The sequence below is a fragment of the Notolepis coatsorum genome (assembly GCF_963971535.1).
Source record: "Notolepis coatsorum genome assembly, chromosome: 4".
Classification (NCBI taxonomy): Eukaryota; Metazoa; Chordata; class Actinopteri; order Aulopiformes; family Paralepididae; genus Notolepis; species Notolepis coatsorum.
In genome coordinates this window covers 49,340,884-49,359,412 of record NC_140168.1, presented here as the reverse complement: position 1 = coordinate 49,359,412, position 18,529 = coordinate 49,340,884, and the positions used below count along the sequence as shown (strand labels likewise).

Sequence of the window (18,529 nt, the reverse complement as noted above, 5' to 3'; positions counted from 1 at the left end):
TGAAAGGAACATCTGATTAACCCAAGATTCGTAACATAAATTCCTTACCTCACATCTGATGTCCTGCAAAAAGATTAATCCAATTCCTGATCGCTATTCCAAATATTGATCGCGTTTATTGATCCGTTATATATCCAAAACACATAATCCACGCTGCTCCCAGTCTCCCCAGTCAATGTGGTATAACGATACTGCATGCCCGAGAAGGAAAACCTGGACCGGACTTTTTTTTTTTTATGCACATCCCCAGCCAATCCAATCCAATGATGTGCAATACCATCCGGGAGACGATAGGCTGCGTTATTTGCCCTTTTGCGAGCTCAGACCCATTCCCAATGATAACATCAGGTTGGATGGATGAAAATGAATGGATATCGCTAATAAAAGAAATAACGATTAAAACCCGACTATACTCGAGTGGCTGATTGGCGCAGTGGGCAAGACGCTCGCCTCTTAACGCAGGAGACGCTGGGTTCGAGCCCAGCTCTCGGCGTTGCTACCGGCTGGCCGGTCGTTCATACTAACACAATTGGCAAGTGTTAGAGGGTGGGAAAGCCGGTGGGTCGGGATTTGACGTTGTGGACAGCGACTCCTACAGGTCGGTTTGGTGACGCCGGTGCGGCGGAAGCAGGAAGTAACGGGGGCAGTGTGAGCCTCCCACGGAGTTCGAGCTGCTGCGGTGAAAAGATGCGACAGGCTGCCTCCTCGTGTACCGGAGGGGACATGTGATGCAAGGCTTCTGTCCTCACTACAACCGACCTGTGTGAGGCATAGTCTAGCAACGTTCAAGACAGGGGAGGGAAGAATTTGATAATACGAAATTGGGGATGGGAGAAAAATAGAAAACGGGGACAAAAAGTGCATAAAAAAATAAAAAACGACTATACTCGTGATTGGCGCTCAAGCGTCGGCGAGTTAACCCGACTATACTCGTGACTGGCGTCCAATGAGTTAATGTTAAAAAAATATATATATGTTTTGCATTTATATATATATATATATATATATATATATATATATATATTTTGTAAGGTTTTAAATTAGTAAGAAATTACATTCATTTTCAGTAGTGGAAAAGGGGTAGGATTAAATAAGTGTATACTTCTTCCTACTCCTTTTCGAACATGTAAATTGAGTTATGTTCTCTTTATTTAATTATTTTATTTTTGTTTTCATTTCATTGCTAGAGATTAATGATTTGTTTTTGTTTTATTTTGTTTGTATTTACATGTTCGAAATAAAGATTTAAAATGATATAAAAAGATAAAAAGCTTTATGGAATGGACTACAAGTGGGACAGAAAAAGAGCAATAGCATTGTACAGTTCAGAAATAGATGGATAACAAGCACTGATAAACAAATACAGAACTGAGGAACTATAGATAGTTGCTCTCAGGGAATGTTTTAATTTATTCTGAACAAAAAATGGTTGTCTTGTTTTTTTTAACCTTTTATTTTCTTTCCCTCCTTTTGGTAGTAAGAGTTTTATTTCAAATGTTTTGATATTGTAAGAAAGGGGCAGGACTAGATAAGGGTTGCTTCCTTATACCCCATCTCAAACTCATCCTTGTTTGTTTTTCTATGGATGAAGATAGACTTAAGAAATTAAGGTCTGGGAAAAAAAAAACAGCATTTTTAAATGTGACATGCATAGAGAACCTGCTTTAATGAAAGGTTGTTCAGGATTGTGTTTAGGAAACGGGCATATTGTGACTTCTGAAAGACACTTCTGACTCAGGTTTTCTTATTTCTCAGTTGTTGGAGGAGGTTTTCAGTTGGTACCAGGGATACAATCTGAACATTTGGGACCCACTCGCCAAAGTATTCCCAAGGTATGGAATTCCCAAGGAATGACTTACTCCCCATCCATTCCAATAACTCTGTTCAACAAAAGAACAAAACTACTTTTTTTTAAAGAAGCACTTCACCCAAAAATGGTAATTTGTATATCAATTACTCACCTCGTGATGCCTTGGATTCATGAATATTTTGTTTTCTTCTCATGTCTCCACTGTGAACGTAGAATCCAAAATAAAACTGTAGAAGTACTGGATGAATTGAAGTTAATGGTGATTTGGTTTAACAACAGCAGAACTGTATCAAGATATCGGTTTACAAACTTTCACAACTCATGCAATAATCCCAAGTCTCGTTTATCCAATCATATGCTCAGTACTTCACAAACGCATGCATTTTTGCGAAAACCTTGCTAACAAAAAACATTTCCGGTTCAATTAACTTCAATTCATCAAGTATTTCTACAGTTTTTTTTTTTTAATTCTGTGTTCACTGTGGAGACATGCAATAAGAAGAAATAACGTCCCAAATTCAAAGCACCAGGGGGTGAGTACCTGAAGTGCTCCTTAACACTACCGTCATGAACAAGGCTACCTTTAAAATGTCAGGCACGAAAGGGAACATTGTAAGAGAGTAGACAATAGTCGCATGTCTTTCCCTGACCCTATGACCATACTATGGTCTTACTCTCCCTGTATTTCTCTCTCCCTCTCTTGTCTCTCTCAGTGACATGCTTCCCGAGGCATGTCTACCCCCCTCCATGGAACACAGCTATGCACAGTGCCTGGAGAAAACATACCAGCCTCCCAAGGAGCCAGGGGGCCCCCAGGAGGGAGACTCCAACCCTCCCCTGTCCTCGGTCGCCACGCCCCAGCCCGAGGCATCGCAGGGCCCCCCTCGCTGTTCACGTGGTACGAAAAAACACTGCTGTTTTGTATCGCATTATGAAATGCTGTCTGAAAACTCCGGACTGGCTTGGTGTTCTCCAATGCTTATAAAGGCTTGACAACATGTGTAGTCTTGAGATTATAAACGTGTCGGATGTATTTGTGTCCTTTTCATAATGCAGGTGGAACAAGCGAGTCGGACTCCACCTGGTTCAAGGATGAGAGGCAATGTGTGCTGTGCCAACAGTGCGGAGACTCAACACCTAATGTGAGTTCCACTGCCTTATCGTACAGTAGATGGAGCTTATTTTAGGACTTATTTTATGTTTATATGAGGACTCCTCTGTGATTTTGACATGTAGACAGTTTTTACACATTTATTATTTATGTACTTCTAATATTGAGCAGCTATGTTCCTTTGAATATCAAATATCACTTATTTTTTTAAGTTAATAAAACTGCCTTCAAGTTTAGATGATAATACACTGGAATATGGTCACTTTAAATTGCCAACTGTATTTATTTTCTGAATTAAACATTAAGACATATAGAATTTGGAATGCCAGACAGAAAATCAACAGTTTGAAAAACATCACTTGCATGTGGATGAGCTAATTGCGACTTCTTGCTGAAAAAGGTTCGAACACTGAATCTGGCTTCATTGTTCCCTGAATGTCCTTTTCCCTGCTCTTTGTGTCATGCTCTGCTCATGACACTTGACTCCCTCAAATATGTTTTTCCTCTCCATAGGATGCCGGCCGGCTGTTGTACTTGGGCCAGAACGACTGGGCCCATGTCAACTGCTGCCTCTGGTCTGCAGAGGTGTATGAAGACAGCGGCGCTCTTTTGCAGGTGCACAGTGCTGTCTCAAGGGGGCGCCACCTGGTAAGGAAGCACCATAGTCGGGGGGATGTAGTGAACCCACCTAAACCCAATTTACCCACTTTTTTTATTTACAAAATAGTGTTGCACTTCCCAGCTTATTGAAATAGTTGTGATTTGAAAAAAATAAATAAAAATGAGCTATGAGCTGCTCCAGGGTTAGTTGAACTGTTTTGGGGCCAGCTTAGTTAATATTAGCAGCTAACGTTAGTTTAGATTTTTACCGGGCCTGAATAGCTAGATATCATAGCTTCTAGAATTTAAGGTCTGCGCTGGTCTGTGTGCATTATGAAATGTCAATTGCAATCAAATTTAAAAAAAGGAATTCTACCATGTTGTAATAATAATACCTGTTCCCTCTTCCCCGCTCCAGCGGTGTGATCGATGTGGCCAGTCTGGGGCCACTGTGGGCTGCTGTCTCTCCAGCTGCCAGCGTAACTACCACTTCATGTGTGCCCGCACCCACAACTGTGTGTTCCAACTGGACAGGAAGGTGTACTGCTACAAGCACAACAACCTAGCCAATGACATGGTAGGTCTGGGAGAAGTATTGGTGGCTGGAAGTTGGAACAAATATACACACACACACACTCACACTTTGAAAGCTTTATTTGAATCCAATTAAATTATACATACATACATACATACATACATACATACATACATACATACATACATACATACATACATACATACATACATACATACATACATTCCTATTGCAGCAGAAACTGAAGAGTCTTGCTGGTTGTTTGACCCTTACCATTGGTGGGCCTGCTATGTTGAAACCAATAACAAGTTCATGAACGTGTTCAAGATTGACAAAATATCGCAACCACACAAATGCAACATACCAGACTAGTGCACAGAGTAAACATAAAGCTCCTGGTTATTCCAAAGAAGGCTTCCAGTGTTCCCCTGTAATTATACACGAGAATCCCTGCCAGGCCAAATTTTTTTTGTATATGATTTTAAAAAAAAATTCGAATTAATTCGAGACCGGTCGCCGTCGGTTGTGTGATAGTAAAGGGTTAACCGGCTGTCATGTGTCAGTGAAAAGGTTAACCTTCTGTGTATTGTCGCAGTGAAAGGGTTAAGCAGCAAAATCCTGTATGAACTACTACACAGATCAATGTAATTTTTAACAAAGTTTGAGGTAAAAGTAAAACGCAGTACTTTCAAGTACATTCCAGAAAAGTTGACCATTGGAGAAAAAAAACTATTGATTGATTTCTCTTATTTTTCAGTATTCTGTATGAACAAACCAGACTAAGAAAAAAGTAATTAGCTATTTATTATACTTTATACGTATTGCACATGCATGAGTCTGGTCTCCTTTGAAAGGTAACATGCTTACACAATAAAGAAAAGTCACTGAGTGCTAATGAAGTAGTAAAAAGAGTAACAGAGGTTACAGAGGTGCCTTGGGGAGCATGGGGAGAACATGCAAACTCCACACAGAAAGCCCTGGGAGATAGCCCACCTGGGTACCTGGTAGGGATGGGTACCTTTCACATTTGAACCGGTACCGGTACCTGTGAATCGATACCGGTACCCAACGGTACCTTTTTTCGGTACTTTAGTCTCAAGAAATTTAATTTACCTACCTCAGTCGTAAAAAAAAAATCCAAACTTCAAATAACTACAATTTCAACAGTTTTCGGCTTGTCATTGCTCCGACTGCTTTGTTGTTGAATCAAGTCAAATCCTAGGTAAGCATATATTGTGCGTGTGAACGTTGACATGAAAAAAAAATCATTAAAAAAAAAAAAAATTAATAAAAAAATATTTTTTTTATTTTTTTTTTATTTTTTTTTCGGTTTCTCACTTTATTCGATACTCGGTAGTACCGACGTGTTTCGGTTCGGTACCTCAAAAGTACCGAATTCGGTACCCATCCCTAGTACCTGGTAGGGGTGGGAATCGCCAGAGACCTCACGATACGATACAATAGTATCGCGGTACTAAATACCGGTATATCGCAATACGCTGAGTATTGCAGAATTTGTTTTTTATAATATTTTATTTTCAGCTTTTATAGTTTCACAAACACACATCAAGACAAATCACAAACACAAAGAAAATAAAAAAATAAATAAAAAGAACACAAACAGTATGTTGCCAGACACTGTCACATCAATGAACAAACATACACCATGTCATATGCTATACACTAATGACGCAAGGGGCTGATTCTCTGACATATATATACACACATTACATATATACACATACACATATATATACATATATATATATATACATACATGGTACAGAAAATACACAGGAGGACATTGAGAAGCACTTATGTTCTAGCTAAGCATTCCAAAAAGGGACCCCCCCCATATCATATCAAATTTGTTTGAGGTCTCAGACCTACTGTGACGGATGCTTTCCAGCTGCAGAGAGGAGACTATCTCAGTGAGCCATCTTTTAAAACTTGGAGACGACGTGTCTTTCCATTCCTTAAAGGGGAACTATTTTACTATTTCTTTCACTATTTGGGCACTTTTACACAATTCCTGTGAGTCTATGGAACACCTCTGTAATATATATATTTTTTTTATTCATTGTTTTGTATTTCTAATCAAGTCCTCAAAAACAGAATTTTTCTACCTCAAGATTTCGAGCTGTTTTGAGCCTGGGCTCCTAAACCACTGCGCAGCGGCGTCGTCGCCTGAACATTAACATGCAGCAGTGACTATATGACATCACATATAGGCACATTTTCAAACGACTCAGTTCAGTGAGGGTGAATATTGTGAGAGGAGAATTGGAAGAATGCGCCAATATGAGAATTTTGAGACATAGATCATATTAATATAAGTTCACATAGCTAGGAAACAATGCTAAACACTCAAAAAGGCCATTTATAAGATAGTTCCCCTTTAAGGATAATTCGTTTGGCCACAGCCATACCAAACATCAGGGCCTCCTGCTCATTGTAAGGTAATTCCGCAGTGTTAGCTGAACAGCCGAGTAGAGCTAGAAGGCAGTCTGGGGCAATCTCTCTTTTATACGCCTTGGTGTACCAGTCAAAAATGTCTACCCAGTACTTAAATAGCTTGGGACAAAACCAAAACATGTGAAAGATTACCCTCTGCGGACATGCAACGATCACAGAGAGGCGATACAGAGGGATAGATTCTATGCAGTTTGGTTTTAGAGTAATGTAGTCTGTGAATGACCTTAAACTGTATAAATTGGACTCTGGCATTAATAGAACATTTATGTATCCTGCTAAGTCCCTCCTCCCACATTCCATACTAAGCTCTGTGGACCATACATCTTTAATGTGGTCGGAGGAAGCCATAGATTGGACCGAGAAATATGAAACAAAATCGGAGATCAGGTGTTTTGAAACTGGTCATCGGCTCATGAGATTATAAAACTGGTAATCAGCAGGACATGTCTCAAAGTCTGGGATATTACTGCGAACATAATTTCTAACCTTCGTGCAGTTAACACGAACCTAAACTAACGTTACAACTAACCTAAAGTTAGTTTAGGTTCATGTTAACGTTAGATAATGTACAAAATAAACATTTTCCGCTGCTATAAACATCGCACTTTTATTTTGAAACCCCCAGAAAGGAAGTCATTATATTTGCTTTACCATCCTGTTCTGTGTTAGCTCCGGTTAGCTCCGAGCGTGCAGCAGTTAGTATTATATTATCAATACCAGCCATTGGAATACTGTTTTCTAAATTGGGGAGGCTTTTAATCGTCAAGGTAAGAGGATTTTAAGTCATGGTATCCATAAACTTCAATCGGTTCGGATCCTTTGAAGGAATGAGAATATCAACAAACCTGTAGGGAACGTCAGGCTACTGTCCTCCCTCACTTCCAGTGATGAAGCTAAGCTACGCTAACGGAGCGACTGTTCCCAAAGCTAAATGCACGCACAGAGACAAAAAAGGTATGTATCTTCTTGTCTAACTCCAGGGAAGATGTTAAATAAGCTAATTTCCCAAAATGTTGGAGTTTTCCTTTAAGTTTGTTAAATGAGGCAAAGTGACGATCAACATATAGATCTTTGATAGTGGCCAGTCCCTTTCCCTTCCATAGTGAAAAAACAATATCAGATTGACCAGGGGGGAAATTATGATTATCACATATTGGAGAATATGCCGAGGTTGAAGGTACTTTGAAAACCCTTTTGATTTGACTCAGTATTCTCAGTGAGTTCCGAAGGATAAAATTGTTGAGAGCCATCTTATTAATCGTAACACACTTAGAAAATAACATTGCAGGAAGAGAGCTTTTTAAGTTCACATGCGCCTCCATGTCTAGCCACCTGGGGGCGTCCATGGCTACTGTAACATCAGTATGAAGTAATCTTGCCAGAAGGTCATGGCCCTTGCATTAGCAGCCCAGTAGTAGTGCTGGAATACCGGCAGGGCCAGCCCCCCCATATGCTTTGGCTTCTGCAAGTGTGCTTTTGAAATACGGTGTGCTTTATAGCCCCAGACAAATGGCAGAAGTATAGTGTCTATCTGTTTAAAGAAAGAGGCAGTCAAAAAAATTGGCACACTCTGAAAAAGGTAAAGGAACCTGGGGAGAACCACCATTTTTATGACATTCACGCGCCCCACCAAAGACACTGGCAAAATTCTCCAACTCTCCATATTTTTCTTCAATTTTGAGACCATTTCACCAAAGTTCAGTTTAAATAGGAGTTTGGGATCCTTTGGTATAACTACTCCCAGATAGGTGAAGTGGTCATGTTCTATTTTAAAGGGTAAGCTGTCAGTAAAGGAAGAGTCTAGGCTCCCTGAGATGGGCATGAACACACTTTTCTCCCAGTTAATGGAGTAACCAGAGAAAGTACCAAACTGCCTGATTTAAATCTAGGAGGCATGGGACGGAGGAGGCAGGATCAGCAAGATACGGACCACATCATCCGCATATAGCGAAATACGGCTCTCATACTTTCCCAACTTTATTCCTGTGATGTTGGGATGACTCCTGATACTGATAGCCAGGGGTTCGAGGGCTAAATTGAACAGTAATGGACTAATACAACATCCTTGTCGGATGCCGCGATGGAGTGGGAAGGAGTCAGACCTATCAGCATTGGTAAGAATGGAAGCTCTCGGATGAGCATACAACATTCCAATAAGAGAACGAAACCTGTCACCGAAACCAAAGCGCTGGAGGACACTGAAAATATATTTCCATTCAATTTTTTGTTTTTTAATTAAAAAAAAATTATCACATTTTATTTATTACCTTTTTTCAACTGCAAAGTAAAACTGTCAACATGTTTTATCTAATAAAATAAAGTTCAGTCTGTTCATCTCACTTTAATAATTTTTATTGCAGAACATTTTCTCAAGCAGACGGATGTAAACACTGTAATCTGTGTTGCATGTACCTGACAAACTGAACTGTTTGTATTACAGTCATATTCCAACTTACCTGAATGCACGTGTGTGTGTGGACTACTGTACTATTACAGGTATTGAAATGAACAATGCAACTTCCTTATACAAAACAAATTATGAATAATTAAATATCGATACTTGACGTCCCTGTATCGATACAGTATCGCCACGCAAAGTATCGTGATACTACTACATATCGATTTCCCCCCCTGAGCTGAGAGGTATGAGCTGGAAAACACAATGGGTCTAGTCTGGTACAGGTCCAAAGTTGATAACAATCCCATGGAAAATGAGTGTTTATTCTGTATATTTATCCAAAATGGCTATTGGTACCAATGCATTCTCATGCGCAGGAGAGTCTTCTCGAGTATTCTTCTTTCGCTAGATAAAAAAAGATATATCCTCAGAAATATCCCTCATGTCATTATTGTAATTTTCAGAATTTCATTGGCTACAAAAGCAGTCAATCATTTTCACCATCAGAGGTGACTGGTCCGGTCACCGGGAGATGAAGCGGAGGTGGCCACTTTTTCGAAAATGCCCCCCGTTGGCTGTTTGGTCTTGGAAGCACGTAATAGGCCAAGTAGGGCAGGGAACAAAATTAACTTTTTGGCTTACCAGCCAAAAATGATAAATAGCTTGTGTTGTTATTACTATATAATACTCTCATATGCAATTTTCAATTAATATCATAAACAACATATGGAATATTAGCATACTCTTGAGTTGACTGAAGGAATGAGTCAGCGTTAATAGTTTAAAATGCAGATAATTTATTAAAACATATTTAGTGTAGGGCTGTCCCGAATACCATTTTACAGGCTTTGAATACTCCTTGGTGTTTCCGAACGAGTATTTGAATACTTTCTCAAAAACACTGTTAAAAACAATAAGATTAACATTTCATAATTAACACATTCCCCGCCAATCACGTTGTACAGCGTTATTGCCGGCCATGCATTGTCTGCCAAACCACGCTGTACAGCGATATTGAGATCATATTTCATTTTTTCGCCATGGCATTCATAATTCATATATACACCTCCGGCGCTGCAGCTGGACCCTACGGCTCAATACAACGACGGCTCAATATCGCCGCTTGGTGGATGTTCGGGCGAGTTACACTGGTAAACAGGATATGGCTGCTGTGCGTCGATTAAATTCATCCGGCCGTCAGATATTGTCGCAAGGCTCCCGACAGACACTATGTTACATAATGGATCGCTTTATAAACTTAATAATCGATATGATTTCGGCGTTTATTGCGACATACAAACCGGAAATGGACCTAGGCGATCGACGTCCTATACCTGGGATCTTTCACTGCCAGTCTCATTGACGCACGGTAAGAGGACGCTGACGCTATTTTCAGCCCAATTGTTTATTCATTTCACTGCAAACCGATCTGATCAATATATCACCCATACTACATAAAGCATTTACTGACGATCACGGAATTATAAACGACCCCCACTTTCATCCGTGCATGATGACGCATAACGTATAGGATCATATACAGTTGAATTTCTTTATATAGCGTGTCTAGGGAATAAACGGCAATTGATAATCTATATATGCGTTTATGCCTATAACTCACGTTCTATGAATTACTGCAGAAAACGATAAAAACATACTTATATTCTAGAACAGGGGTCGGCAACCCTAGGCACGCGTGCCCGCATTGGCCCGCGGGAGCATTTTCATTGGCAGCATAAAAAAAATTAACTTTGCTTTGAAATATTATAGTGAAATATTTTGCACTGTTGTCGCATTTATCTTGTTGAAATCCTTCCACCGGTTATTTTTTGTAAGTCGACTGTTTTGCACACCCCTATGACAGCTATACAGCTGTTCCCATGGTGCTCAGCTGTCAGCAGTCAGCTGGCCTCCCGCGCCCGCACGCAGTTCCCAGGTAATCACACAGTGCTGCGGTTGCATTCTGTATGTGCCGTCTTTCATGATGGCAACCCCCGTTAAGAAAGTTAAAGCAAAGGAAATTCGGGCATTCCAGCCCTCGTGGACAGACGACTACGGGTTTGTGTGTCAGAAAAGAGATATAATCTAGAGTATCATCAAAGGGAGAAATACTCTGCAAAACTGCCAGACCAGGTTCCATACACCGCTCAACTCTGGTCTGGAGCTAAAAAAAGTCTCTTCCCTAAGAGCGAGCGAGCAGTACCTTATATACACAGTCCGTAGCGCCATATATATTAAGCACAGATAAACACTCCCTCTTTCAATGTGTGTCTTTGTCATTGGCTCATCGCTACTCCACTAGTTAGTAACTAAAAAAAGTTACAGATTACTGTGCTATGGGAACCCCCTAGGAATCCATCTGCCTCTGCACTGGTCCCGGCCTTTAGCAAGAATATCCTGTAAGCTTATAAATATATACAGATATATATATATATGTACAATACAGACATATACAATACACATATACTTAATCATGGTTATATGTTTACACATCACACATGTAGTTAAATCATTACCCGTTGTATGATGGCCCTTCTATCGGTAGTGTGATAGTAAAGGGTTAAATGCTGCAGAAAGCGCTGCACTTTCCTTGCAGACACCCCAAGGTCAGATAAGCGCCCTGAGTTTCACGCTGAATATACTGCCTTCCTGAAGGGAAGTAGGATGTATAGTATAGGATATATAATATAGTATAGGATGTATAGTATAGTAGGATGCATAGTATGTAAGTATTGATTATACTTTCTAGTTTTATTTAATATGTGCAATCAACATACACTGATCATTTTAGTAGGCACAAAGCATAACTGCCCCCCTCATTCTGCTGGAATGTGTCTTGCAGAAGATAGGACCTGTCCGGGGGAGGTAATTACACCATCCTGAAGCCCACAGTATTTAACAGAGGACGGAACAATTGTACTACTGTGATATACATGGTCCTTCAGCATATACAAGCATATACAATAAAGAGAGAACAGGATGTCAATACAAAAAGTGTCACTGTAGTTTGTGGCACTTCAACAATTACCAAGTCAACTTGTGTTCTTAAAACAATGACAATAAACATAGTTTTATTAGGTTGAAATAATGTGGTTGTGTACTTATTTTTCTGTTAACTTATTATGGATTGAAAACTGAAAACCTTAATGCACAGTAACTGAACTCAATCTTGTTAAGTTCTGGTAACTTATATATTTTTTTTTACAGTGTAGTCTTGCGATCAATCGAAACTTCTTTACACGTTATACCTCACATTCACCCATTCATTCACACATTGTGGTGTTCTCCATTAGGCCTGTAGGTGGAGCTACGACACAGCATTGATTGATTGATTGATTGATTGCAAATTTTATTAACAGATTGCAGAATGGGTACAGTACAGTACAGCTCAATACATCATTTGAGCATCAGTTCAATAAGATCATTATTATTATTATTATTATTCAGTTATCAGGCATGTTTAGGTTGTCAATTACTAATGGTTTGATTAGGTATTGTGTTTGTAAATAGCTGTTTCAACAAAATAATTATGGCATTTTACAATACCGAACTTTGAAGGCGTTTTCCCAAAAATTAGTTTTAATGAGTTTTTCCTCATACTCTGAGCCAGAAATCTCCACTTCAGTAGCACTCCTTCCAGTTCTATTCATACTTCCAGTTCTATTCATATATATGTTCTGAAGGTATTTACAGAAGGGTTTGTTGATATCGCATTCATACTAGTTGTAACTGAGGGGTACAATTCCCTGACTGTATTGATGAAAGTATGGTATCATTAAACCACTACCGCTTTATGTACTTTAATTACTGGCCATACAGTACATGATATCTAAATATAATGAACACTTCCCACAATGAACCGGTTCTATACAAAGTTGTCTTTAAGTATTTATTGCAGCAAAAGGTACATAATACTTCTCGATTATACTTTGAATGCACTTGTAAGGCAAAGGAATGTGTGTAGGCAAATCAACAATGAATGTCCATTCTCTGGTTACGCAGGAGGTAATTATACAACCTGAACCTTAGGGAATTATATCTATGGTACACTAGTAATATATAGCGGGAGATACTGGAAGGGTCCCCCTGGTTGTAAGCCAGCAGGGGTAGAAGATCTGTCGGTAGTAGAGAGTCTGGTCAACGATGACTAAGGAGACTCCAAGTACAGGAGACGGTGCAATAGCCTCTTGATCCACAGACGAATACAGCTGTTCTCCGTAGACTGTAGCTCCACAGTGAAGAAAGCTAGCCGGCCTCAGGCTCTCTGAGGCGCCGACTCGACTTGGCTCCTCGCGGGGTAAATCCAACACGTGCAGGCGTCGGCGATTCTCCTCTCCATAAATCACAGGACCAAAGCAAATATATTCCAGCCGCAAAGGGCTATGTAGTCGTCGGGTAGATTAATCCAGTGTACATGTCCACACGGTTCTCGTCTAGGTCTCCTCGGGTGAAAGCGCCATGAAAGCAGCCCAGCCTGGATAAGAACTCTAGCTAATACGAGGAAGCGTTGGGGATGCTGGTCACTGTAGAACTTTAGCCGCACGATACACTATACACAAATAGACTATTAATGACTTAATAGAAATATGTCGCACTCGACGTTATAGCGCCAAACTCTGACAATTCAGTTATTAATTCGCACGCGGTCTCAATGCTCTATTCTGGGGCCAAACAGGCCATACTTCACCGCACGTTGTATCGTGGGTGAGGCTTCAACTTATTGGGTAACTCTTGACTTCTGACTAAGTAAGACTAAGTGCTTCTGTATTCACCTGCGCCGTATTTATATGCACGGTGAACAAACTAGTGCCAATCTCATTTCTGTCGCGTATCCCTGGGCAAGGCCGGGCATGTCCAGACATGTCTTGACGGTGACTTTGAACCTGACTCCGGAGGCGCGGCTCTGGCGCCGGTGGACCGCTGTCCAATAGGAGAATGAAATATTATGGTCTGGGCTAAAGGGATATTCCGTGTATATGTACAAGGAATATACAAGGGATATCAAACGATATACAAATATTATGCAATATATATCAATCAATAAATACATATATTCGGTTTAATCTGACCCTTTGTAACAGCCGCCTCCTAATTAGTCCCACCTAATTAGCTAAGCAGAGACAGATTAACCGCACTGTCCACTACTCAATGTCCGTTGTGAGGGTAGGCAGTTCACAAAGTTAGGGGGTCATGGTCGTCATTAAGCGAGTCGGGGAGCCTTGGCGACTCTATCAGCCTCGCCACGGGTCGGTTGTAGGTCCGCCCTTGGACGAGCAATTCTGCCACTCTGACCCTTCCGTCGGCACCAGTGGTCACTTGGCTTACGCGGCCGGCCGGCCACGCAGCTCGGGGTAGTGACTGGTCTATGGTCATGACGACTGGACGGGATGAAGGGGGGCTTAGGAGGAAGCGGGCCTGAGACTGCTTTGATCTGTGCTTGGCTGTGCCTCCTCCTCCTCCGTCTGTTTCTCTTGTTTGCTCTGTACCCCGTCTGAGGAGGGGCCGGTCCCGGCCGCCCCGTCAAGGAGTCGCTTGGGGTGCTGGGTTCGAGGTCAGCTACGTCTGAAGCGCAGCTGAGGGGGGTGGAGTTCCGAACTCCCTCTGGTGCCCACGGTTCTCTCACGGGCCTCTCGCTTAATGTCAATAGCCTCTGCTGTACGAGGGAGTGGCCGGTGTCGCTCGCCTTTGTGTGTAGGCAGCGTGTAGACGTGGGTTGACTGTCAAGTCCGTAGAGGGGGCCCTGGAGCGTCCATCCCAGTCGGGTCTGAACCGCGACTGGGCATCCTTTGGGTCCGATGTGGGCCGCCCCAATTGGGAGAATGAGGTCTGCGTGGTCGGAGCCGATGAGCAGGGTCGGTGTGGCGCCGTCGATAAGCGGTATAGGTAGTTGACGTAGGTGCACATACTTAGCCATCAGCTGTGGGATGGGGTAGGTGTACTGAGACAAGCCTATGTCGTGGCTGGTGAAGACGTTGGTTATACTATACTGCTTCTCGGGCTGGTCCACCGCTGCCATCTTGAAGGAGACCGTTTCACCTTTTATGGTCTTCTGGTCCCTTCTGATGGTGCGTATGGTCATGGTATCTTTGACACCCCGCAGGCCCAACTGGGCTGCTGCGGAAGCGAGGAGGAGAGTCTTTTCAGACCCATCGTCCAGGACGGCGTAAGTGTCCAGGACCTTGTCCTCGTAGCTCAGGAGCACTCTGACCACTTTGAGGAGCACTCGGGGGGGGTCCCGCTATGCTGGTCAATGTGGAGCACTCCTGTTGGTCGGTTGCCTTGGATCTTCTGGTGGGCTCCGCACCGTGCTGCGCGGTAAGCGGCGCCCGCCTGGGCCGCCCCTGCGCAGTAAGCGGCGCCCGCCTGGGCCGCCTCACGCCACTGGTCAACTTGGACGGGGTTCAGTGTCTTATATTCGGCGCACTGTGCCAGCCAGTGTCCGCCGTCGCAGTAGGTACAGTAGGGAGCGGTCTGGTGGCTCTTCGGTACTGGTGCCACCGCCTCGGCATGGTACATTACCGCGACGGGCCCACTCTGTTGTCCTGGCTGACGCCTGTTGATGTCATGCAGGACCTCCAAGTGGGTGCCACCGCACCTGCTGCACTTCTTTTTCAAGCGGCACTCAGCTGCTAGGTGGCTGCGCGCGCAGCGGAAGCAGCGGCGGTGGTCCTTGATCCACTGACTCGCCTCGTCCGTGGTCAGCTTCCCGAAAGTGTCGCATTGGTACAGCCGATGTTCTCCCTCACAGTACTGGCACTCAATCTTCCACTGGTCCTCTTTCGTCGAGGGGGTACTGTGGTTCTTGCTGCTCGGTACTGATTCTGATTGGTGCATGACGGTCACCAATCTGCGGCCATCGTTTGCTCCCCTAGGTCCCTCTCTGGAGCTTGGTGTGCTCCGCATGAACGTATCCAACCGTAGGCTGTTGACTTCTCTCGCCAGGAAGTCGGCTAGGTCTAGGAGGGATGGCTCGGGACCGTTAGGATCACGGTGGTCTCTTTGCCGCCTGAAGCGCTCTTGTCGGGCGGGCGGAAGCTTCTCTAAAATCCTCTCGACATTAGAGTTCGCGTACAGTTCGTGCATACCCTTTTTTCTTTGCGCCCCCAGCATCCCTACCAGGGATTGTACCTTGATAGACAGGTCATCTAGTGAGCGATTGTCTGTGGCTGGGGGTAGGCGGTCAATATGCCTTATCTCTTGTATTACGTAGTCCCATATGCGTCCATATCTTTGGTCGAGTGCTGCTAGAGCCGCGGTGTATGGGGTAGTAGAGGTGGCATAGGCCAGCGCTATATTGTGCGCTCGGGGCACCTTGAGGTGCTTCAGTAGGATAGCATATTTGTACGGTTTATCAACTACATCGGACATCATTGTCTCTAAGCACATTCGTAGCTCTGTGTACTGTGCTCTGTTCTCGTGTGTGAAGTCCGGGAACGTCGGTGTGCCAAGGTACGATGCCATGGATGACTGGCACATCGGTGAGCGTTGGGGGAGAGGCCTCCTAGGCGAGTCTCCTCTTACGTGTCGTCTTGGGCTGGTACTTGGTGGGTACCAAGGGCCGGGTACCCAGGTGCTGTTCCTCTGGGCTGGCGGTGCGTCAAACTCACCCGTGAGTTGAGTCGGGGGTTTGTAGCGCAGTGCCTCGGGGCTGACTTCTGGGCTGTACTGGGCCTCCTGGTCCAGAGTACGTTGCTGCTGGTCGGGGCTGTACTGGGCCCCCTGGTCCAGAGTACGTTGCTGCTGGTCGGGGCTGTACTGGGCCTCCTGGTCCAGAGTACGTTGCTGCTGGTCGGCTTGACATTCCTCCTCTTCCTCTTCCTCTGCTAGGACCTGGAGTCTTCTGTTCAGTCTCTCGGCGTGGTCCGGTTCTTCCCGGTTGCTGGGTCTCGTGTGGACCGGCCGGGGAGGGGGTTCGGAGACGTGGACAGGATCCTCCTGTTGGCGGGGTCCCGGGTCGCTTGGTCGGGTAGGGGAATGTGTCCTAGACCCTTGTCGTGACGATCTCCGGGAGCTCCGTGCGGAGAGAGGGGGTGTCGCCATGGCAACCAATTTGTCCATCAGCTGCGCCTGCAGCCGGTCGCGCTCTGCCTCGCGCTGGGCATGGGCTGCGTCGCGCGCTGCTTCGCGGTGGGCATTGGCGGCGTCGCGCTGTGCATTGGCGCTGGCCTGGGCGGCGTCGCGCTGTGCGTTGGCGCTGGCATGGGCGGCGTGGAGCTGTGCATTTGCGACGTCGCGCTGTGCATTGGCGGCGGTGTGCTGTGCATCGGCGCGGCTTCTTTCAATGTTCTCTTCCGTCTGGAGGCGTCTGGTCTCCAGTCTTATGCGGTCGTCTTCACTCCTTTGTTGCGCCTGGAAGCGCTCTCGCTCGGTTGCAGAATGTTCGCGCTCGCGCGTCTGTTGCGCTTGAAGTCGATCGCGTTCGGTGGAGGCTGCCAGGGTGGCGATGAGTGCCTGCGCCAGCATCTTGTCCGCCTCGCTGGGGGAAGACGCCGTTCGAGGCGATCGGCTCCCGGCAGTACTCGTTGGAGATCTGTTCTCCTGTGGCGAGTCCTGGAGATCCATCTCCGGGGTGCTCTCCTCTTCTTGTAGCGGGTAGAGTTCCATCCCTGGAGGGCTGTCTTTATCCTGGAGCTCTCCGGGGACTACTTCTTCGGTCTTGGCGGGGGGTAAAGTCGTGTCAGGTCCCTCCTGGTCCCTACCGTGAGCTTGGTCAGTTACGTTAGAACCCACTAGGGCCTCTATTGGCGGGGTAGCCTGGGCGATAGGGTCGGACATAATTTTACTATCTACTTTTTCCGCGTTTACCGTCTGTAGAAGGCTAGGTAGTATATTGGCAACGTAATCCTCTAAGTACTGAGGTGTCTGCCGTCTACGCTGCGGGCGATCTACTTTAGGAGAACCGTTTTGTGGAGTGTTCATCATAGGCCATGTCAATATTAATACCACTATATTAATATTACACTAGTTACCCTCCGGCTCGAAGGACCAATTGTAACTGAGGGGTACAATTCCCTGACTGTATTGATAAGTATGGTATCATTAAACCACTACCGCTTTATGTACTTTAATTACTGGCCATACAGTACATGATATCTAAATATAATGAACACTTCCCACAATGAACCGGTTCTATACAAAGTTGTCTTTAAGTATTTATTGCAGCAAAAGGTACATAATACTTCTCGATTATACTTTGAATGCACTTGTAAGGCAAAGGAATGTGCGTAGGCAAATCAACAATGAATGTCCATTCTCTGGTTACGCAGGAGGTAATTATACAACCTGAACCTTAGGGAATTATATCTATGGTACACTAGTAATATATAGCGGGAGATACTGGAAGGGTCCCCCTGGTTGTAAGCCAGCAGGGGTAGAAGATCTGTCGGTAGTAGAGAGTCTGGTCAACGATGACTAAGGAGACTCCAAGTACAGGAGACGGTGCAATAGCCTCTTGATCCACAGACGAATACAGCTGTTCTCCGTAGACTGTAGCTCCACAGTGAAGAAAGCTAGCCGGCCTCAGGCTCTCTGAGGCGCCGACTCGACTTGGCTCCTCGCGGGGTAAATCCAACACGTGCAGGCGTCGGCGATTCTCCGCTC

At 44.2% G+C, this 18,529-nt stretch overlaps 1 protein-coding gene across 2 annotated transcripts in view; it reads left to right on the top strand.

Annotated features, from left to right (window-relative positions):
* The window catches only part of LOC311227688 (histone-lysine N-methyltransferase 2B-like), a 164,691-nt gene that overhangs the window by 103,159 nt on the left and 43,003 nt on the right, over nt 1-18,529 (top strand). For both annotated transcript variants that reach the window (XM_084313440.1, XM_084313439.1), the window contains exons 21-25: nt 1,756-1,832; nt 2,524-2,708; nt 2,867-2,952; nt 3,435-3,569; nt 3,940-4,098. In XM_084313440.1, coding sequence (XP_084169566.1) covers nt 1,756-1,832; nt 2,524-2,708; nt 2,867-2,952; nt 3,435-3,569; nt 3,940-4,098 — 642 coding nt within the window. The remainder of the gene's footprint in view (nt 1-1,755; nt 1,833-2,523; nt 2,709-2,866; nt 2,953-3,434; nt 3,570-3,939; nt 4,099-18,529) is intronic.